A 23,479-nucleotide genomic window follows, 5' to 3' on the forward strand; every position below is an offset into this window, starting at 1 on the left:
CATGTTTGAAAATGTGCTAGACCTTCCCAGGGCACTGCTGTGTCAGCTTTTCCAGGGTTGCTCAGACCTTCCCAAGCTTGCCACCTATCATAACTGTGTCTTATATTGAAAAATAATGTGAATTGGTCATTCTGCCCGGTAACATTTGTTTCAAAATAAAGTTTTGTTTTAAATTGTTGTCTATGCAGTGAGTGAGATGTGTCAGGTATACTGGGGCTCCAAATCTTTTGAGAAAGCTCTGAGCACTTCCAGGTATGAACCTACTGGTTAACCTTACCCTGGGAGTTTGAGAAAGGTGTGTTCTTTAATTGTATTCCCGACCAAATCATTGCAAATAATAATAATTATGCTTATTGAACATTATAATGTGTTTGATGTACCATTCTAAGTACTTTATGTGAATAATTCATTGAATTCTTTTAGTAAATTTATATATTAGGTGCTGTTATTATTTTTAGGATTTTACAAATGGGGATGCTCAGAGAGATTAAATAACTGGTTCAAGGTCACACTGCTGGTACTTGTAAGAGTTGGACTCTATTAACTGGTGTTCTGGAGTTGGTGGGAGGAGTTTACAGTGTGATGCCACAGAATCTTCCATTCTTCTTGGCTCCCATGGCCCTGCTGGGGGTGCTACAGCTGAAAATCTTGCCTACAAGAGTGACCACTTAATAAGGTTGGGTACATCCACCGTTGTCTTTGAGACAGGAGTGGAGGATGAAAAGAAAAGTGAATTACAGAAGGCCAGAACTGGAAAAGTTTTCAGACAAGCCAATCTATCCTTCATTGTTTACTTTGGGTCACCCAGCGAGTTAGGGGGAACCAGGAGCTAAACCGGACCTCCTGGGCTGGGTAGTGTGGGTGAGATCACAGTTCCTGATTTTATGCACTTTTGTGCTTTTTCCCTCCCCATATAAATGGAACCCCCTCTCGTTTGCAGGCCGTTTGTTCGTACTGCCTGCAGTCTTTGGAAGAAAAAGGGCCATTTTAATACCTTCTTTAGAGAAAAGTATAAGCACCTTGAGGGTGAGAGCCATGCTATTTGCTTCTGACACACAGGTATTTCCTGGTACATGTTCATGAGGCCAAAATGAAGTTAGAGTACTTGTGTGAAGAGGAGGACCAATCTCAGACAACTGCTTCAGTCCTGAAGTTTCTGGCATGCATTCAATCTTTTCCTAGAGTTTTTTGTCCTAAAAGAATCCTGTGATATATGGAGTAATGTTCTCCCTTCCTCTCCTTGGTCCCTCTAGCTTGGGTGCAGCCCCTGGCACTGGAAAAATGAGTTTAAGATAAAAACAAAATTCTTGTTCCCTTACTGTAATGCCTGTAGCATGAAGCCAATTCATAGCAACATGGAATTTTCTGGTCTTTAAGATCTCATTATGCAAGTAAAGGAGGGTAAGGAGGGAGACAGAATGCTTACAAATTCCTGGGGCAGGGGGATGACCTCACCATTTATTGTGTGTTGGCCAACTGCCCAAAGAGCACAGTTCAGATTCCTTTTGGGGGAGGCACGGAAAATCCTCTGATAACCCAAATTCTCCAAATCTTTGAGGCCTTGGGAGACGAATGGAGAGTGAGAAGAAGGAAGTGGTCCTAAGTCCAAGTTATGTTTCCCATTAGGGGGCTGTCCACCTTGAGACGAATTTTACCCATGCTGATTCCTAGATGGAAACTCCGGACTTGGGACATGTGCAAGTCCCGTTTAAAAGGTCCAGGAAGGATTTGAGGGGACTGAGTGGATAAGGGTGGGGAATTTGGGGAGAGAGTGAAGTTTGGGTTTGGACATGATATCCTGGGATGTTTACTCCAGGAGGACGTAGGGAACATGTACGTATGGGTGGGTACATACTGAGATAGGCAAACAAGAGGGCAAAAGCCACAAGAGTGTTGCAGTCCACTAAGCACTTCCATGTTTGATGACTTCTCTCCAGTGCTACAGGTATTTTACAGACAGCTCCACTGTTAGAAATGGCAGAGACATCCTCAGGGTCTCTGCCAGCCTCTAGGATGCTTTTGGGAGAATTAGAAAAGATTCCCAACTTGGGGAAATGAGGGACAGGATGGATTTCAGGTGGCACCTGTCTCTGGAAGGATCAAATGTTGTGGAGATCCTGCAGCCCAGAAACAACCAGCTTGGGGTGGTGGGCTCATGTGTGAACTAGGACTCAGTCTTTTCATCTGTAAAATATGAGACTGCATTACACCTTCCCAGCTCCTTTCCAGATTGGAGGCCTCGTGCACCATTGCTTCTAAGAATAAATTCTCACCCAAATTGAGAACTTCCCTTATTCCTAGCTACTTTGCTACTTCTCACCTTGAAGATACAGCTGTGGTGGGAAGGGAAGGAGGTGAGGGGGGAGACTAAGTGTCCAATGGTTTGGTTCAAAGAGCCCTAGACGAGGAGAGTGTATTTTTCTGACTTAATGTTTTTGAGCCTCAGTTTCCACTTTTGAAAAATGGATAGAGTTTAATAGAGCAAGCAATATCGTGGGGATTTAAACAACTTTGCCTGGTGAATTCGCCAGGCAAGGAGTGGGTGCTCCACAAGGGTTTGCGGACCAGGAAAGGGTTGAGACCCAGGCGCAAGGTCTGGTTTTCAGGGCTTGAGGCTTCTGGGACCCCCAGCGGAGTTCGAACCCCAGCTCTGCGGCCCCTGCCGCCTCCTCGGCCCCGGGCTGCCGAGGGTTAATGAGAAAGCCCCACGCCCCCTTTGACGGCGTAGAGCCCACCTCGCTGAATTTGAAAAGGCGGCCCTGGAGAGGCGTGGGCGCCCCCCCAGACACTTTCAGCTCGAACCCGGGCTCCACTCTCTCACCGGCTCGCTCGCTCTCCTCCCGGCGGGGGAAGCGAGTTCGGTCCCGCCGCCGGCGCGCTCCCCACGCTCTTCCCGCCCGGGACTCCGGGTCCCCGCAGGCGGCCGCGCAAGATGAAGCTGGTTCTCCTCCTGCCCTGGGCGTGCTGCTGCCTCTGCGGGTCGGCGCTGGCCACCGGCTTTCTCTACCCCTTCCCGGCCGCAGCCCTGCAGCAGCACGGCTACCCCGAGCCGGGCGCCGGCTCCCCCGGCAGCGGCTACGGGGGCCGCCGGTGAGTAGCGAGGGCCTGGGGCGCGGGGCTGGAGGCGCTGGGAGTCCGGGCCGATGGAGGGCTGGGGGATCGGGATGCCGGGGGGCCGGGGGCCGGGGCACGGACCGTGGGGGGTGCGGGCGCGCGACGGCGGGGGCTGATGGCGCCGGGCGCTCGAGGACTGCGGGCTGGGGACCCGGGGTAGTCGGTGCCTGGGGATGACGACAGTGGGGGTCGGAGGAGCGGGTCCAAGGGACTGAAGGTGCGGGGCCCACCCTCTCCTCTTTCACTAGCTCTCCCAGCCTTCTTCCCTTCTGCTCCCGGCTTCGCGTGGAGGTGGCTGAACCCCGCGGCAGGGCGAGGAGAGGCGGCCGCGCTGGCTGGGGCTGGGCGGCTCGGTGCCTGGACGGTCCCCGGCTCACGTGGCGGCGCCGCGCTCACCTGCGCGCCGCGGCTTTGTGTTGGGCAGCAGGTTCCCGGGTTGCCAAGGCCGTGCGTCCAGGTCCCCCGCCTCTCCTGCCGGCTGCCCAGGGACACCAGAGGGGCAATTCTGTCCGATCTTTGGGGCGGGTTCCGCGGAGAAGCCTCGGACGTGGTTTTCCAGCCACCTGGAGTCGTGGAGCCGCCTCGGATCGGATGGGTCCGCTGTGAGTCTTGAGGAGGAGCCGGGTCAAGGAGCCCGCGGTACCGGGACCCACAGCAGCCTCCTCCTCTGCCGGCAGGTGGCGCCCTGGCCACCCCGACGAAGGTTAGGGCAGGGTCTCCTCACGCCGAGGTTGAATTCCACTAGAAAACGCGTAAGCACGCAAGTAAAAGTTGCCAAATGCCTCATTTGCGCAGCTCGAAAATAGGTTTTTCCTGTTCAGTGACAATCACGACTCAAACAGCTGTAGTAGAACACACAACTTGCACTCGTACCATCCATTTCTTTTGATCCTAAAACCACTCCCGGATTAACTATTGGAGTGTTAGCATTTCTTGAACAGAGGAAACTGAGGCTCAGGGGGACGTCTCCATTTCAGTGACAAATCAGGACTGACCTCCTGTGCTCTTTCTCCAAACCCCGTGCTTTCTGGCACCACTCTGCTTATTGTTTTGGAGGAAGGCAAGAGACAGACACCAGGACTTTTCTCCTTGTATTTACCAAACCCGGGAGGGCGACCAAGATGAATTCTGGCAATGTCTTATAGGAAGGAGACAGGGATATTTTGTGCTGGGAAGAACATACACTTAATGGCTGGATAAGGCGAGACTCAGAAAAGCTTATAAAAGTGCTTCTGGAAAACTTTGCATGCAATTTTATTTTCCCTATTCTGTTTGGAAATACTTACCCAAAGCTTCTATTCTCCGAACACCCACAGTAGTGTGGCCTCTGCACAATTCCATATGAGAATAGTCTGAAAAAATAAGCTTTTCAAGTTGCAGAATGATATGTATAGCATGATCTCATTTATGAAAAAAAGAATTCTGGTCTATGTCTAGGTATATAAGTGCCTGGAAACAAAAAGTTTGTAGGAAACCATTTTCCATGGTTACCTATATAGAGAGACCTGGGGCTGGCTGGGAGGGGGGATGGGAGAGAGTAAAAGAGAATTTCCATTTTTTTCTTCTGCCTCTGTCTTATTTGACTGTTTTACAAGGAGCATATATTCATGCATTACTTTTGTAATTAAAAAGTGTGGGAAGGAAATAAAAGGTCTTCTGCAGCCTGGAATATGCACTCTGAGAGGAGCCAAAGGTGAAGTCCATGAAGGGAGTGAGTGAATGGAGACCGGGGTTCTGGTGTTTGGTGGGCTGGAACTTGGGGACCTCTGCAGAAACTTGGAAAGGATCCTTTTAGCACAAATAAAAAGAGGCCCAAACAAATGTGGTAATCTTCCAGAACTCTTTCCATCAGGATGGGAGCAGGGAGAGGTATAATTAGGTTCAGGGAGGATCTGGATGAATTTGTGGAAAATAGATTCCCAAAGAGGATACTAGGAGGTGTTAAGGAGGTTTGGGGCAGGTTCCAGATGCTTGAGCCCTTCCACACAAAGCCCAATGTGGGCATTGCAGGCTTGAGCTGGCCTTGTAGTCCCTGTTCCTGTGTCTCAGGAGCTATCAGTCACAGGTGGCCATTGTCCTTGAAATTCAAGAGTCCCAGAAGCAGAGAGGTTAGGGACAGTGTTTGGCATGGGGCCCATCACAGCTTTGGCTTTGTATTTGTATTTATAGTGGCTTGCTCTCAGTTGACAGGCAAAGCAACAGAGCTGTTTTTGACAAATAGTCCTCCTTTATTTCATGGTGTTGTTCCTGTTGGTATCTGAGTTTTGGATATGAGTTGTGTTCTCCTTCGTGTGTGTGTGTGTGTGTGTGCACGCGTGCGCGCAAACGCCTGTGCCTACCTTCCTGGGCCAGGTATCTAGGTCTGACATGCGTTGGGAGCTTTTTTCTTACCCAGGAATGCCCTGTTCTGCTCATCTCCATCAGAAGCCTTTTGTTTAAGCTGTTTTGGCCAAAAGAAGAGAACCCCAGTTCCTCAGAGGGCTGCTTCCAGTTGAATCTTGCAGAGTTGTTCAGATGCCAAATAAAAGCTGAAGGGAAAGGCGACATTAATTGACTAGAGGGCTGCACTGAGGACTGAGCCCCCCCCCCCCCCGGCCCTGATGCCCTAGTTCTTCCAGTCTACCCTCGTGAAGATAATATGTTTGTGGCACTCTTTAAAGGATGCAACTCTCACTCACTTATCTTCCTTCCTCCCACAGATGTTTATTAAGGGTCTTATTGTCTGTTGTCTTCTCATCTCTGCATCCAACCTGAAAGGGACCAAAACAGCAGCAGGTGATCAGGGCTCAGGGCACAAGTATTAAGACCAGAGAAAGGTCTGTGTTCCATCTCTGGTGCATATCTTCCAACTGGAGGAGGGAGAAGTTTTAATTTGGATAAAAGATAACATTTTAATATCAATTCTTAGAGAGTATTCTGCTGACTAAGAGAAATCAGAAGAGGTGTGGAACCTGTTGGATTTCAGCAGGAGAGGGAATGAATATGTTAGGGAGCGGGTTTGTGGGCCAGGGGACAAAGGACTGTGTTGTTGTTTTTGCTTCTCCCCTGAAGAAAGATGCTCATTCCATAAACCACTTACTCCTGTACAGGGCCTGCGGCTTGAGAACAAATGGAAGTCGCATACTGTAGGGCTAAATATCTACAGGCTCTGAATCAAGCTACTGACGGTTAAATAGGTTAAGTAGGTTTGGCTTCCAGCTTCGATGAGTGTATCTTCATAATGACCTGAAAGGTTAGATTCAAATGAGAAATTCTTAGATGTCTCAAAATTCTGCTCTGGAACAGGGGAGAGCTGGCCCTGGTTCATCTTTTACCCTGGATTTCTCTCACACTGTGAGGGTTATGCACAGGCCTACAGACCCCTCAACCTCCGTGTCCCGGCTCAGCCCACTCCCCTTGACCTAGAAGTGGGCACACTGACTGTGGGGTCTGCCTGGAAGGATGGCCTGGGAGAAATGGCCCTGGATTTGGGCTTGGGGCCACTCGGGCAGGGAACCGGAGCCTCCAGAACTGGGTCTAGAAGGAAGCAGGGGATTGGGTGGGTACTTCCTCCTGGCCCCACAGACACGTCATTTCACGGGAAGGGCACAGTGAGAGGAAGTGAGTGCAGGACCCAGGGCATGGCCCTCTGTGGGTCTGAGGGCCACTGGTCCTCCCACTGCAGTGCGGTGGGGGCTTCCGGCTCTGCCCCTAATTAATACTATGAACTTACATGTGTTCCTTAACCTCCCGGAGCCCGTTTCCTGGTCTGCCTGATGAGTACCCCGTGGAGACCTGACATCAGGGTGAGGCTCGCTGGGAGGGCATGCGTACAAAGCAGGGAGGGCAGACAGGGGTGCACAGACACTGGGTTGGCAGAATGCAGATCTGACCTCATTCCCCCTTGCCCTCGCCCTTCAGCCATCCTCACTGAGATGAGAAGAGTCCAAGCTGTTTAGCCACCAGTGCGGGTTCCCCTCCAGCTGCCACAGCCGCCCACCGGCCCCCTTTGCTGCGCCTGTAGGTCATCCAGCTGTGCTGGGTGCTCTCACTCCAGGTCACACCTTTTTGATGCTGATACTAATGAATGAGTAACAATTTCCCCTGGACCATCTCTGGTTTGTTCCATCTCTGTCCTTTATCTACATGAACCTGTCGTTTTCATCACACCTTTTGAGGCAGCCTTCTCCCTTTCTACCCCTCCCCTTTCTGCCATTATTTTGGACACACAGATGTTCAGGTGTGTGGCTCACCAGTGGCCAGTGCATGCTGGTAAGCCTCTCCCTCCCTTTCCTTCTGCCTCAGCCATTTCCTTAGCTTCCCCTGGTTCCTGCTGTCCTGCAGGAACCTCATGCCTCAGTATTTAAACGCTGAATTCGCCTGACCTGTGGTGGCGCAGTGGATAAAGCGTCGCCCTGGAAATGCTGAGGTTGCCGGTTCGAAACCCTGGGCTTGCCTGGTCAAGGCACATATGGGAGTTGATGCTTCCAGCTCCTCCTCCCTTCTCTCTCTCTCTCTCTCTCTCTCTCTGTGTCTTTCCTTCTCCTCTCTAAAATGAATAAATAAAAAATTAAAAATAAATAAATAAATAAACAAACAAACGCTGAACTCAAGCCTTTTCGTCCTTGTCTCACATGCCCTCCCACTCACATGGCTGACCCTCATCTTTGCTCACTTTGTCTTCTTTTGGTCAGTCAGCCTTTCCTGGCTTCATGGCCTTTCCAGTCCAGTCTGGATCTTGCTGACACCCTCAACTTGTCCTCTTGACCCATCTTAGCTGCCTAGGAAGGCCCCTCAGAGGACCCTCCAGCTTTCCGTGGGGAGGGGCAGGAAGGCAGTCGGTTTGTTTTCGCATAGCCATTGCTCACCAGCAATGCCAACCTAGCTGCTCTCTGATGGGACCTGTTTCAGTTCTATAAAGTTCTGTCTTTTCCACACTGCTGCTGCTGAACAGACCTTTCTCAGCTGCATAGAGGCCTCTCCCCTGGTTAAAACCCTTTGGTGGCCCACTATCTCCTACATCAGCTTGGCAGATAGGTTTTAACTATTATGTCAACTCTCACTGATTGACAGGAGCTGCCTAGGTGAGTGTGTTCAGAAGGATTTTTTTTTTTTTTTTTTTTTTTTTTTGTATTTTTCTGAAGCTGGAAACGGGGAGAGACAGTCAGACAGACTCCCGCGTGCGCCCGACCGGGATCCACCCGGCACGCCCACCATGGGGGCGATGCTCTGCCCACCAGGGGGCGATGCTCTGCCCACCAGGGGGAGATGCTCTGCTCCTCTGGGGCGTCACTCTGCCGAGACCAGAGCCACTCTAGCGCCTGGGGCAGAGGCCAAGGAGCCATCCCCAGTGCCCGGGCCATCTTTGCTCCAATGGATCCTCGGCTGTGGGAGGGGAAGAGAGAGACAGAGAGGAAGGGGGGGGGGGTGGAGAAGCAAATGGGCGCTTCTCCTATGTGCCCTGGCCGGGAATCGAACCCAGGTCCCCCGCACACCAGGCCGACGCTCTACCGCTGAGCCAACCGGCCAGGGCCAAATGTTCAGAAGGATTCTGAGGGAGAGTCTGGGCTCAGTGGAAAAAAGTGCCAGGACAATCAAATGATGTCACTGTGAGTGTGGGACAGGAAAGTGGAGGCAAGTGTAATGTCTTTGCAGCCCTGGCCTTCATGATGAAATCCACCCTCTCCAGCATTGCATGTAAAGGCTATCTTTCAAAAGCCTATCTTCTGTCTCTGTATCAGCGACACTGTGTAAGTTATCTCTCTTATGCCTCAGTTTCTTTGCATACATTGTTTCACTTGCTTGGAATGCCTTTCCCTGATGAGTTAGATGCCCTCTGTGCGCACCTAGCACACCCCTCTTACCTCTATCTCATGATTTCTCAAGTTTAGTGACTTTGACATGCGCACTGGATAGTGTTTTGTTGTGGGGTCGCCCTGTGCATTGCAGAACGTTCAGCGGCAGCCCGGGCCTCTACCCTCTCAATGCCAGCAGCTCACCCTACCTCCTGACTCTGACAACCAAAAATGCCTCCATTCACGGCCAGATGTCCTGTGAAGGGCAAAATCATGCCCAGTTAAGAACTATTGTTCTCTTTGAAGTCAAACATTTTGAAATTTGATGACTTTTAAATATATTGTATTTACATTTTTTTTTCAAAGGATATTTTCAACCCTACACACAACTAGAGAGTAGAATGATACTTCATGGACCCTCACTGGGATTTGCCATCCATTACATTTTGCCACACTTAATTCAACCCCTAAATATTCTTTTTGTGTATATGTGGTATTTTAAAGCAAATCCCAGGCTCATGTTTATTTCACTAGTAATATTCATATACACATGATTCCGTACCACCGTGCCATTGCCACATCTAACAAACTCCTTACTACGATGACAATTACTATTACTCCTACTACTATTCCATTGTATTTATTACTGGATCTAAAGTTCAATCCACATTCATATTTCTTCACTTGTCCAAAAACATTTCTTTATTGTTAATTTGTTCAAATCTGAATCTAAATGAAGTTTACTTGTTTGTTGTTGTGTCTCTTTAATCTCTCTTAATGTAGAAGAGTCCTCTCTCCTTAAAAAGAGTGCTTTCCGCCCTGGCCGGTTGGCTCAGCGGTAGAGCGTCGGCCTGGCGTGCGGGGGACCCGGGACCCAGCCAGGGCACATAGGAGAAGCGCCCATTTGCTTCTCCACCCCCTCCCCCTCCTTCCTCTCTGTCTCTCTCTTCCCCTCCCGCAGCCAAGGCTCCATTGGAGCAAAGATGGCCCTGGCGCTGGGGATGGCTCCTTGGCCTCTGCCCCAGGCGCTAGAGTGGCTCTGGTCGTGGCAGAGCAACCCCCCCCCCCCCGCCCGGAGGGGCAGAGCATCGCCCCCTGGTGGGCAGAGCATCTCCCTTGGTGGGCGTGCCAGGTGGATCCTGGTCCGACGCATGCGGGAGTCTGTCTGATTGTCTCTCCCTGTTTCCAGCTTCAGAAAAATACAAAAAAAAAAAAAAGAGAGTGCTTTCCCTCCCATGACGTTGACTTGTTGGAGAAGACCAGTTGTTCTATGGAATGCTCATGTTCTGCATTTGGCTGATTGTTTCCAAGTGGTGTGATTAATTTGATATTTTACTCCCTGTATCTCTTTTGTATTGGAGATTAGATGTAAGGGTTGGTATGATTTAATATCTCTGTTGCTGGGGGAGCAAGAATGCTTCATAGTGGCCTGACCTGTGGTGGCACAGTGGATAGGGCATCAACCTGGAACGCTGAGGTCACCGTTTCAAAACCCCGGGCTTGCCTGGTGAAGGCACATACGAGACAACTGCTACAAGTTGAGGTTTCTTACTCCTCCCTACCTCCTTTCTCATTCTCCTTTATCTAAAATCATTTTTAAAAAATCTAAAAAAAAAAGAATACTTTATAGTAGGTCCAATTTATCATATTGTTTCAGAATGTGTTATGAATTGAATGTTGTGCTCCCCCCAAATGCATATATGGAGCCTTACATCCAATGTGATAGCATTGGGTGGTGGGGCCTTTAAGAGGTGGTAAGGTTTAAATAAGGTCATGAGGGTGGGGCCCCATGATGGGATTAGTGTCTTTATATAAAGAGGTGGAAAGACCAGAAGCCCCCATCTCCCAACCCCTTTTCTTTCTCTCTCTATGCCCTGTGAAAACATAGGGAGAAGGCAGCTGTCTCCAACCCAGGAAAAAGGTCCTCATTAAGAATGGAATCTTCCAGGATCTTGACCTTGGACTTCCCAACCTCCAGAGCTGAGACATTAATATCTGTTGCTTAAGTCATCCACTCTATGGTATTTTGTTATGGCAGCCCGAGATGACTATTATAGACATGCTGTCTTTTTCTGGAGGGTTGGGTGTTAAACATTCACCAGAGCACCATTGTCTATAGGTTTTCTTCTCTCTCTTTCTCTTTTCCTTGCAATTTATTGGTTAAAAAAATTGGGTCTGATGGAGTTTTCCTTGTTCAGGAGTTTGTTGATTGTATTCTCATGAGGACATGTTTTTCTGTCCTCAGTAGTTCTAGAAAACTAGAAATTGGATAGAAAGACTTGATTGAATTTTGATTCCTTCCCTCTCTCTTTCTCTATCACTATTATTTTGTCAAAATTTCCTTTTTGACTGTGTAGTATTCTTCCATCAAGAATCAGCTCAGCTGGCTCAGTGTTAGAGCATTGGCCCAGCGTGCAGAAGTCCCAGGTTCGATTCCCGGCCAGGGAACACAGGAGAAGCACCTGTTTCTCCACCTTTCCCTTTCTCCTTTCTCTCTATCTCTCTCTTCCTTTCCTGCAGCCAAGACTCCATTGGAGCAAAGTTGGCCCGGGCACTGAGGATGGCTCCATGGTCTCCGCCTCAGGTGCTAGAAATGGCTCCAGTTGCAACAGAGCAATGGCCCAGATGGGCAGAGCATCGCCCCCTGCTGGGCTTGCTGGGTGGATCCCAGTAGGGCACATGCGGGAGTCTGTCTCTCTGCCTTCCTGTTTCTCGCTTCAGAAAAATACACACACACACACACACACACATCAGCTCAGGATTCCTACAATGTCTGGTCACCACTCCTTCTTGTGATGTGTTGATGATCTTTTCTACATTGTTATTTCATTTTGGGTTGCAAAATGGTTCTACTCTAATTCTGACATTTCTTTTTCATTTAATTACTGGAATACTTGTATAAATAATTTTACCATTGTCTACTATTTGTAGGTAGCCGTATTTTGAATTGGTTTTTGGTTTATCTTTCCTTTGTTTCTTTTTGCAAATGTAAGTATGTGTATGTGTGTGTGTGTGTGTGTGTGTGTGTGTAGGTCTTATACTAGTTATACTCTGCTGCACTTGGCTTTTTTTCTTTTTCTTTCTTGCTTTACAAGGTGCTGTGGAGACTGCTTTATATCAGGGCATAGATACCATCTGCCTTCATTTTTTCCCTCAATTTAAAAAATTGTGGTTAATATACATGTAACAAAATTTATCATCTTACTCATCTTTAGGTGTACAGTTCATTGGTATTAAACATATTCATGGTGTCATGCAGCTGTTGGCACCATTCGTGCCCAGAAGTTTTCAGGCCTCCTGCATTCATTTGCACTGCCCCATATTCCATGGGCTGTGAATGCCAGTTTAAACCGCTCACTCCCTACTGAGAGACATTGTGTTCTAACTTTGTGCGTCACATATAATGCCAATTACATGTTATTGTGCGTTATCCATTTCACATTTTTGCAAATAAATTTTTAGGATACATTTGTTAAAAGCGGGTTTTCTGATTGGAAAGGTAAATGCACACCTAGTTCTGTTAGTGTGAAATCACCCACCAGAGGAGTTTTATTATTTTACATTCTCATCAGCAGTTTTTCTAAGGAGGTACATTTTGAAGATGCTGGGTCAAAATGGCCTTGTGGGGATGAGCTTAGACTTCCCTGGCCCATACCACCTGCAAGCCTGGGCCACCCCTAACATATGGGGCTTGGGGCCAGGGTATAGATGAAGGCCCATATAACATATGTTTAAGGATTTAAAAGTCATAATTGAGCTTACAAACTGTTAAAATATATTCTGTCATTGACCTTGACAAACACACCTTCCTAATGACCCAGGGGGCCAGGCTGATGTTTAGAGCTCCCAGCTTTCTTGAATTTTGTGTGGACTCTGGCTGTGAAAGAGTCACCTTTCACTTTCCTTCTTGTCCCGCCTTGCCCCTGGTGTGCACACATTGTGGTCATTCTAGCCCCAGTCCAGGCTCCTCCCCTCACCCTCACAGCTGCCACTTGCCCATAGCTTGGACGCTTCTGTTTGGGGAGGAGATTCCAGGCCCCTGGCTACCTACACTCGGTCTACAAGGGGGTAGTAGGCTCTGGGGGTCATGTCCCCTTGGCCCCATAGTCTCCCTGCCTGTGGGGATGGGTGTGGCTGGAGGGGGGCCAGAGTGGGGTCCTTGAAACCACAGGGCAGACAGTAGGGCTCCTCTTGCCCAGGTTTAAGGCAGTTCTGTGTAAATGTCACCTCTGGGGAGAGATGTTAAATGGGTGTCGGGATGAAGTTGAGAACATGTGTATCCCAAATCTTTGGAAGTTGGATGACCTTTCCTCAAATGTCCCCAGTCATAACGGCCGCATCATAGTGACCCAGTTAAGTTGTTTGCATTCAAATGTTCCCTTCTCCTATCTTCTCTGCTTTAAGCTGCTCTTCATCTCCTGGTAGACTGTGATTGCCAAGGGGGATGTCACTGGCTTGTCTGCTTAGAGTCCAACCCAGGACTCAAAATAGAGTTGGGCTCTGCTGGTTGTGTTGAGTGAAGCGAATTGCATTCACAGAGGACCAACCAAGGCCCTGTATATAGAGTGGATGTGGGTCCTACCAAGTGGCACTTTGCAGTCCCTGTGGTGTTGGTCACACAGTGGCCCTGGACTTATGGGCCCCTTTCAGACAAGGCACACTGGGAGGGAAGGCTCTAGGGCTGCTCGTGGGAACTTGTTTTTGCTTCTTTCAAAACATGGCTATATATCCTGGCTTGATGTTCAGAATTTTTACCCATTTTCAGATTATTTTAAGAAGCGACAGCATGGAATTCAGAACTTGTAACTGTTTTTGTTTTCTACTTAGAAGTCTCTGCAAGTCGGTTTTGGAAAGAGTCTGAACTGCCATTTTGAAATCTCAATACTCTTATCTTTAAAGGTGTGCTTTTTAAGTGAAGTCTGATGAGACAATGGAGCATACTCGGGGACTTGGTCTTCAGCCTGTGCCATGTCCCACTTCTCACCACTTCTTCTCACTGCTTCCTACCCCCTCCTTGGGGAGGGTTCTCAGCTGCTTGCTCCCCACCCTTTGGCACCCCACGTCCATCAGGGCCTCCCCCTGCTACATCTGCCCAACGCCTGCTGCTCCCCCCTGCCTCTGGCTAGAGCCTTGGTGTGGGCTCAGGGAGAGCTGAGGTTGTGTGCAGGCACCCCATGACATCCTAGAGGCACGGTGGCTGCTGTCCCTGCCCTGGTCTGCCAGAGCCACGAAGTGTTTAGGGGGTGACCTGGCAAGGGAGAGCCTCTTGCCATCCTGGCTTCTAGTGTGGCTTGAGGCAGAGATAGCAGTGCCCTTGAGGGTTGCCTGTCTGCTGTAGTTTGGTGGGAGCTTGGGAAGGGCCTGGTCTGACTTTCCTGCCCCAGCGGGGCACCGGGCTTCAGTCCCATGGCTGGCGGGAAGGCTGCACTCGTGCACACTCGCACACCTTGGAGTTGCTGGGAGGGGTGGAAGGGTGTCTGGGAGGGTCTGCACTTGCCCCACCGGTATCCCCATGCCTGAGGGGGCACACGTGAAACAGTACACAAATGACAGGTCAAGCCCTGGCGGGTTGGCTCAGCGGTAGAGCGTCGGCCTGGCGTGCGGGGAACCCGGGTTCGATTCCCGGCCGGGGCACATAGGAGAAGCGCCCATTTGCTTCTCCACTCCCCCCTCCTTCCTCTCTGTCTCTCTCTTCCCCTCCTGCAGCCAAGGCTCCATTGGAGCAAAGATGGCCCGGGCGCTGGGGATGGCTCCTTGGCCTCTGCCCCAGGCACTAGAGTGGCTCTGGTCATGGCAGAGCGACACCCCGGAGGGGCAGAGCATCGCCCCCTGGTGGGCAGAGCATCGCCCCCTGGTGGGCAGAGCTTCGCCCCTGGTGGGCGTGCAGGGTGGATCCCAGTCAGGCGCATGCGGGAGTCTATCTGACTGTCTCTCCCCATTTCCAGCTTCAGGAAAAAAAAAAAAAGAAAAAGAAAAAAAAAAGACAGGTCAAGAGAGAGAAGGGAAAAAGCAATGTAGTTTAGTGCTTTTAATGACACGTTTTCCTGAGCTCCTTAGACAAGGGGTTCTGTACTTTTATTTCGCGCTGTGCTCCACCGTCATTTAGCTGGTCTTTCTCCCGTGCTTTAGGAATAGCGTCCTCCAAACAGCAGAGTGCTGATGGACTCATCAGGATGAACTGGGGAGACGAAGGAACTGGATGTCCAGACCTCTCCAAGACTCAGGAAGAGGGCTTGGAGATGTGTTTTAATGGCCTCCTAGGTGTATTTTTTTATTTTATTTTCTTTTAGTGCAGCCAGGTTTAGGAAGCACTGCATGGAGAATGGAGTTTTTTAAGATTCTTTCATCATGACCCATAGTAAGAAATACCTTTTATATGTGACCAAGAGCGCCTGCCCGCGCATGCATACATACACATCTGAAACAAGTTTCACGAAATAATGCTTACTGTTACCATATGTGATACTCTCTTTTTTATTGTATTCTATCTAGTTCATAAAAAAGTGCTTGCCAAGACTCCAAAAATTGATTCCACAGCCCCTCTCGGTTAAGACCTGCAGCGGGAGACCCCACTCCCCGGGGGGAATGCAGGGGTCTCTTATCTGCCTGCTTAGTTCTCTTGCCTGGCCCTCCAGACTCTGCCTGACCCTGAAGTCTCTGTTTTTCAGTGGAGCTAAGGTGCCTGGTGTGTCCCTTCCTCATCCCAAATGCCTCTCCCGAACCTGGGCTCCACCCTCTCCTGGGGCAGCTTTCCTTCAAGAAGTCCTCTGGGCTCCCAGCTCTGTTCACCTCTCTGTGGGCAGCTCCCTGTGCCTCTTGTATCTGTGACTGTCTGTGGTGTGAGCACTCCCTTCCCCGCGCCACAGATGGAATCACTTCTCCCACCTGTTTATGCCCTAGAGTGGCCTGACCAGCCCCCCTGGGACATGGGTGCATGTGCCCTCACTGCCCACCACCCACCTTTGCCTCTTGGGAATGGGAGCTCATCCAGGCCAGGCGTTTAACCACCCAGCTCTCACCAGCCCACAGTAGGCAAGCTGGCGTTGGGAACTAAATAGGAGGGCAGGGTCACCGCCCCGAGGCCTGTGCAGGTGCCCTTACGCCTTCCTTTCAAGAAGGTACCATTGAGCACCTACTGTGACCTTGGCACTGGGGTTAGTGAGAAGATCGGTAATTCAGACCCAGCCTCTGCCCTGTATGAGCTCAGAAGCTGATCGTGAACAAGTGTGGAATTTGCTGCGACACAGATGTGTGTGAAGTGGGGTGGGTAGGCAAGGGGTGTGGAAGCAGTTACTTGTCCAGGAGAATTAGGATATGTGGGAATGTGGATGTTTTGTACCTCTGTTTTCTCCTCTGGAAAATTGGGACACTCACAGTATTTACTTGAAAGAGTTGTTCTAGGGCTTAAATGAGTTAATAAAGTGCTTAGGAAAACATGTAGTCAATACTATCAGGACTAGTGCTGAGTACTATGCTAATGTGCCTTGCAAAGTTGGGAGGATGGGAGATTTCACAACATGGGAGGTCAAGGAAGGTGTGCCACACTCCAAACTTTGGGAAACGCTGGCCTAGAAGATCAGGCTATATGCCTAAGACTTCCCAGAGGAATCATGTATAAGTGGGTCCAATAGGATGAGCAGGGTGTCCTCAGCAGTGACTGGGAGTGCATCTTGGGCAGACAGAATAGCCATGTGAGGGCTGGGAGCATGACGGTGCCTGACCTGTGGTTAGTGCTCCTGGGTTCACTATGACCGGGCCATGGGCTGCAGGCACGCGGGGGTGGGCGGTGCAGGCTGGACCTCTGGAGCCTGCATGCAAAGCCCCTTTTCTGCCACCCTGAAGAGCTTGAGCTTTCTGTTGGGTCAGGATCATAGTGGGACTGGTGCCAGCTTTGCTGGTGGGGGGGGGATGGGGCAAAGGAAGAAGTGCTGGGGGAGGGAAGTGAACTGACAGGGTCAGGAGCCCAGAATTTGGGTCGAGGCAGTGTGGGCGGGGCAGCGGGAGAGGAGTGCGTGTCTTGTGCAGCCGGCAGCTCCTGGCCACTGTACCCTGGTACGCAGGGACAGGTTGCAGAGCAGGGCTTCTGGCCTGTCCCAGGGCTCAGGGGATGCTGGAGCCAGCTGCTCTGCTCCTTGGAACATTGCAGACTCCGAAGTGTTTCTCAGCTTTGAAAAGGCAGCACAGCACACGTTCATGCATGTGAAATACTTGCGTTTTTCCTCCAAGGGATTTTGTAGCCTAATTGTAATATCGAGCACCCAGTTTGCACATATCAGATATTCTATGGCTACTTGTTGAATGAATGAATGAACAAATACCTTAATCTCTCTACTCTGGGAAACCAAGGTTGTGGCCTCTGCCGCCATGTAGTCTGCTGCTTCCAGGGGTCCTGGAGAGAGAGGAGGTCCTTATCTGTGTTTTGTCCCCACCAGGCCAACTCTGGAAGCTACATTTAGAGGAGCTAGGGAGGCCACCCGCTTTAGGGGCTCCTGCTTTTTCCTTTGAAGTAGGAGTGGGTGGAAAGGGGGGAGTTTTCCTGAAAAATCACACCGAATGGCCCTTTCCTAAGGCCTTACTTATGGTTTTCTGAATCTCCTCTCCCTTCATCTCTCTCCCCTCTCCCCCACCCCAGCTTGTCTGTTATTTTAAAATCCATTCCCAGAGAAACAATCCCTATGGCAATAAGAACACCACTCCAGGCTTCTCTTGGCCTGCACTGGCCCGACACTTCATTGCCGCTCGGAGAGTGTGTGAGCTGGACCCCGACCAACTCTGCCTGGGGCAGGGGAACAGACTAACAATAACTAACTGTTAGAGGATTTTCGGGAATCCTGCAGCCGATCCTAGGGAAGTAGACACACGGCACACTGTTCTTCTTTCTGAGGAGTCAGGGATCCCAGCCTCTCTTGCCTAGTCTTCCTTTTCTTGCCTCCAAGAAACCAGGGTCTAGATGTTTCTCTTTGGTGGCCTATACAAGACCACCTTGAAAGGAGCTGGACCCGGTCCAGGTTAATTCTGTAACACTCAGAGAGAGAGGTGTGGGCTCCCACCACCCGCGCCTCGCTGTCTGCCCCACCCCCAGCTGCCTCCACAGCCATCTGCGAAAGGTCAGACCTGGCCAGGCTGCCTGTTGACCTTTGCCAGCTCCCGCCGCCCGGGTGAGCATCTGGAGCTTGTTCCATCAGGTGTTAACGGGAATTATGAGACGAAGCTTGTGAACCAAGTTCAAGAGTTTCCTTAATAAAGAGGGAGGATGTGAAGAGCAGGTTCTGGAGCCAGGCTTCTCGGGTCTGAAGCCCTGCTCTGGGTGGCCCTGATTGAGTCACCTGACCTCTCTGTGCCTCAGTGTTCCTATCTGTAAAATAGGGGTGATCATAGTTTTTACTTCATCAGGTCATTCTGGGATTTAAATGAGTTAATATTAATGAAGCGCTTAGAACAATATCTAGTAAACACTATGCAGCCTAGCTTCCAGGGGAACCACAGCCACTGGGGAACGAGCACAGAGGGTTACCCCCAGAATTTGCCTGGGGAGAAGGGGAGAGGGTCTGGAGGCCCTGAGATGCCCATAGTGAGGTCAGGTGCCGAGGAGTTCTGACGACCTTCGTGTCCCAGGGGTTGACAGCCAAAGGAACCCCAAGTACTTCTGGCGTGCCTCCTGCAGCCGGCCTGTCATGACCCGCAGTCTAGCCGGCACTTCCTTCCATTGACTCGGTGCCTCACAAGTAACATGAAACTAATAGGATTGGGCTGAGATCAAATGAGGAAATGGGTTAAATATGCAGACTAATTATTACTCAGCGGTTCCTGCTCACTGGATGAGGGCCCTGCTTTACAGATCCCTTGCCCCACTTCTACCTCTCTGAACAAGATAGGGAGGGGGCACCAACACTTGCGGGAGGGTGTGTGTGTGTGTGTGTGTGTGTTCCAGTTGTTTGCACCCATGACTGGCTTCCGTTTGAAGCCCAAACATTTTATGTCTTTGTTCAAAGGTATCTGGTCCCACCCCCTTCCTTGTTCTGGAAGGACAAGGACTGTGTGGTTATACTGAGAAGTCCCCCAGTTCCTAGCACAAGGGGGCCCAGCAGAGGGTCTCCCTTGCTTGGAGCCCTTGTGAAAGGCTCAGGCTTCCCTCTTCTGTAGGGTGCAGCCTCTGGAATCAGGGCTCGTTGCAGGCTGCCTGCTGGCCTTGGAGGCTTCGGGGCCTGCCACACTCCCAGTCTCACTTGGGAAGCCTTTGAGAGAAGGTGGCAAGTTTCCTTCTGACTTGGCTCCTGCTGTCTGTGCCCAACCAGTTGCTTCTGGCATCTGACATTTTTGTCATTCCTGCTCCCCTGGAAGGGCTTATCTAGGAAATCAGCACTTCCTTCTTCCTGCCCCTCTGTGATTGACTTGGCCACAAGGCTGATTCTAGGCTGATTCTCTGGTTCTTAGAGGTCTCAGCCTGCCCGGGCACCTTCCTTTCGGAGGTGATGAAATCCCGGGCCTCTAAAAGGTTTGCCATGCTTCTCCTTTCTTTTGTCCCACAGCCAATGGTGGCAATTAGCTCAGTCCCTGAAACTCACCATACAAGAGCTCAAGCTCGCAATATGTGGGCCTCTCCGGAGAGGCAGCTGAGTAGGTGAGAGAGACCCCTTCATCGGGGGCCTAGAACGAGCTCTATCTTGACTCCTTTTGTCTCTGGGTTCTCTGCTCACCACCAAGGTTATCTATTTTTTTTTAAAGATTTTATTTATTCATTTTTTTTTTCTTTTAGACAGGAGAGAAAGAGAGAAAGGTGGAGGAGAGGAGTGGGAAGCAACTCATAGTTGCTTTGCGCATGTGCCTTCACTGGGCAAGCACAGGACCTCGAACCAGTGACCTCAGAGTGTTCCAGGTTGATGCTTTATCCACTGTGCCACCACAGGTCAGGCCAAGGTTATCTTTTAACCTCAAGCCACTTCCTGCCTTGATCACTCTTTGTTTTCTCTTGGGCTAGCTAAGAGATCAGCTTAAACATCATATTTTCAGGAAAACTTTTGCTGTCCCCCAAGGTAAGATCAGGCACCTTTGTTAAGTGGGGCCTGTCCTCTGACTTAGAAGCTCATGGTAACGGTAAGTCAGCCCTATGATTAATTGATTGACAATTAGTTATCTACCCCGAGGCTGTAAATTCTCTAAGGGCAGGTTCCTCCTGTCTTATTTGGCGTTTATTGCAGAGTGCCAGGATTACAAAGAGTACCTGGCAAAGGATTAACCACTTTGTAATCTGTTAGTTTCCTATTGCTGCTGTAACAAATGACCATAAACTTCGTGGCTTAAAACAACGCAAATTAATTTACAGTTCTCCAGGTCAGAAGTCTAAAATGGGTCACAGTGGGCTGGAAAGATATTCAAAGGACTGATCCTTCTAGAATCTAGAGGCACCAGGAGAGAACCCATTTCCTTGCCTTTCTCAGCTTCTAGAAACTGTTGGCATTCCTTGATTTATAGCTCCTTCCTTCATCTTCAGATGGCATCCTCCAATCCCTCTTTCCAACATTTCCTTTCTCTCTGACTCTGATCATTCTGCCCACCATCTTTTTTTTTATAAATAAAATTTTATTTTAATGGGGTGACATCAATAGGGTACATATATTCAAAGAAAACATGTCCAGGTTATCTTGTCATTCAGTTCTGTTGCATACCCATCACCCAAAGGGAGATTGTCCTCCGTCTCCTTCTATCTAGTTTTCTTTGTACCTCTCTCCCTTCTTCCCTCCCCCCGCCCCCCATAACCACCACACTCTTGTCCATGTCTCTTAGTCTCATTTTTATGTCCCACCAATGTATGGAATCCTGCAGTTCTTGTTTTTTTCTGATTTACTTATTTCGCTCCGTATAATGTTATCAAGATCCCACCATTTTGTTGTAAGTGATCCGATGTCATCATTTCTTATGGCTGAATAGTATACCATGGTGCAGATGTGCCACATCTTCTTTATCTAGTCTTCTATTTTTTTTATAGTGATTAAAGCCTTTAAGCAAACTCTTGGCCAATACAGCAAGAATCCGTAAAAGAGTAGTGTCCTTAACATGTTCACCAAGTCCAAGTTGGCCCCAACACCATGCCAAATCCCTGAAAAATGCAACCCAACCCCAGTTCAGTCTGTTAGGAGCTGTCACAAGGAGCAGGAGTCCAGGACAAGTCCACATCCAGGAAAAGTCCGCATGGCACTGGAATTGTTGTCACAATTCTATACTTTGCAGCTCACGTCCAAGTCCCAATGACTGCTGCTTCTAGCTGATAATGATTCAGGTAAACTGGAAAAGCCATCTGCAGCATGTGTGGATATCTGCCCACCATCTTGTAAGGACTCTTGTGATTCGTGTGGGGACATGCAGGTAATTCAGGATCATCTCCTCACTTCAAGACACACAACTGTAAAGTTCCTTTTCTCATGTAAGAAAGAATATTTACAGGTTCCAGGGATTAGGACAAGGACATCTTTGGGGGGAATAGTTAGCCCACCACACAAACAGAAATGAAAAAGGAAAGCTACATGTGATATTTGAGGTCTTAGAAAGTTAGATTGATCCTTGATTTCAAACAGTATTATGACTGGAAGTGGCTTTGAGCATCGGAAGCCTGTCAAGATGCAGCCTTGTGTGAAGAAGCATGGTAAAGGCATGCCCTTCCCACCCAGGATTTTATGTAGGCTCTGAGGTAGGAATTTAACTTTAGTTTTCTTCCTAACTCTTCTGCACACTTCTATTGAGTAATCCATTCTTTTCTAATAATTTGAAATGCCACTTTAATCTTATATTAAATTTCCCTATGCACATGGTCATTTTTCTGAACTCTAAATATGATCTGATGCCAAAACCACACTATTTTAATTACTATATCTTTATTGTATGTTTCCTTAGCCGATACAGCAGTTTTTCCTTTGCTGTTCATCTTTATCAAAATAAACTTAGCTGTTTTTGTATATTTTTTCTTTGGGGTGAATTTTAGAATCATCTCTTCTAGTTCTATCAAACATGTTATTGGGGTTTTAATCTAGGCTGTGTTGACTTAATGGTTGAATAGAATTCAATGTTTATAATATTGTGTTTTTTTCAGGAACAAGATATATGCTATGTTTATCCAGATATTGTTAGATTTTCTTAGTCATGTTATAGTTTTATTGCTATTGTGAATGAGTTCCTTTTGTTCCTTGACATTTGCAAATGTTTATATCTGGCAAGTGGGAAAGCTGTTGATTTGAAGCATGTCTATCTTACATCCAGCTTCCTTCATGCATTAAAAAAATATTTTAATGGTTTTTCAGATGGTTCTTGAGGGTTTTTGTGTGTGTATATTGGTCCATGCGTGTGTGTATGTGTGTATGTGTGTGTGTGTGCGCACGCATGTGTGTGTTGATCATTGTCTAAATCAACACAATTTTTGGCATCAGAGGACCCTGTATTCACCCACCTTTTCCTCCCCTATCTCTACCCAGTTATTAAATAAAGAGCCTAATAACAAACTGTACTTTTTAGACTCTTTGTAGGGTCAGTCACTCTGACCTGAGGCTAAATTGTTTCTGCCATTATCACTCATGTGTCCCTCTCTCTTCCAGCCATCAGCAACAACTTATTTTTCCTGAAAACAGCTCTGGACTAGACCATGAGCTTTCAGCTTCTATTTGGTCTTTCCCTTTTTTCCAGCATCTGTTTGGGAGGGTCAGAATGCTGAGCTGGGAGGTGGGAGTGTGAGTTTTCTACCTCCCCCTGCTCAACTTGTCCTATGCTGAGAAAAGCAGTTGAAATGAAAACCAAAGGCCACATTGACTAACAGAGCCAAATACACGAACCTGTGTTCGTTCCTCTACACAGGTATCCTAGGTAGGTGGTGTCCCCAGCCAAATCGCAGATAGCCCAAAGCATTCCTGATTGTCAACAGTGGTTCAGATTGTCATGATGTACTTCTGTAGACTGATGCTAGCTGTATCTTAGTCCAGGTATTAGCTGTCTGTGGGGGGCTGACCATGTGGGCTGACTCTGGTCTTTCTGTGTCTTTTGGTGTGGATGTGGGGAAATCTTAGGGATAGCTAAGACTGCTTCACAAGCTCTGTCCTAGAGAATACAGAGGGCTAAAAATCATGAGTATGTGGAATCTTGGGACAACTTAGCAGGGAAGCTTCTGAGGATCAGGGATGGTTTTCCCTGATCACCACTATATCCTGGCACCTGCCAGTATAGAACCAGAATTAGGTTCATGCTGGGTGGGCATCTGCCAGCTCCGCATAGGTGGGTGGGTAAGTTTATAAAGGCTTCGCCAAGTTGGGGTGCGGTGGGCGGGCCTGATAGCATAGATCTCATCCTTAGAGCTTTGGAGTCAGGCAAATTTACATCAGAAACTTGGCTCCCCCTCGGCTGTGGGCAAGTTATTGTTAACATGCATCTGTTTACACATCTGGAAGATGGGACTAATCAAAGTAAGTTCCTGTGGGAGCATTAGCGAGCTGTTTGAATCAGCGCCATGTGTTGCACTTGGAATCCAGCGTGAATAGTGGCCCCTGGACAAGGTCGTGCTGTCTTCTGGATTGTGTGGCACCTGGCAGAGTGACTGCCAGGAGCCGCTTCCC

At 49.0% G+C, this 23,479-nt stretch overlaps 1 protein-coding gene across 2 annotated transcripts in view; it reads left to right on the top strand.

Moving 5' to 3' along the window:
• The first annotated feature begins 2,760 nt into the window (after window positions 1-2,760).
• Window positions 2,761-23,479, top strand: part of COL26A1 (collagen type XXVI alpha 1 chain) — a 192,079-nt gene continuing 171,360 nt past the window's right edge. For both annotated transcript variants that reach the window (XM_066278039.1, XM_066278040.1), the window contains exon 1: window positions 2,761-3,090. In XM_066278039.1, the coding sequence (XP_066134136.1) occupies window positions 2,933-3,090 (158 nt within the window). In that variant the 5' untranslated portion in view covers window positions 2,761-2,932. The remainder of the gene's footprint in view (window positions 3,091-23,479) is intronic.

Source organism: Saccopteryx bilineata, chromosome 4 (assembly GCF_036850765.1).
Source record: "Saccopteryx bilineata isolate mSacBil1 chromosome 4, mSacBil1_pri_phased_curated, whole genome shotgun sequence".
NCBI lineage: Eukaryota > Metazoa > Chordata > Mammalia > Chiroptera > Emballonuridae > Saccopteryx > Saccopteryx bilineata.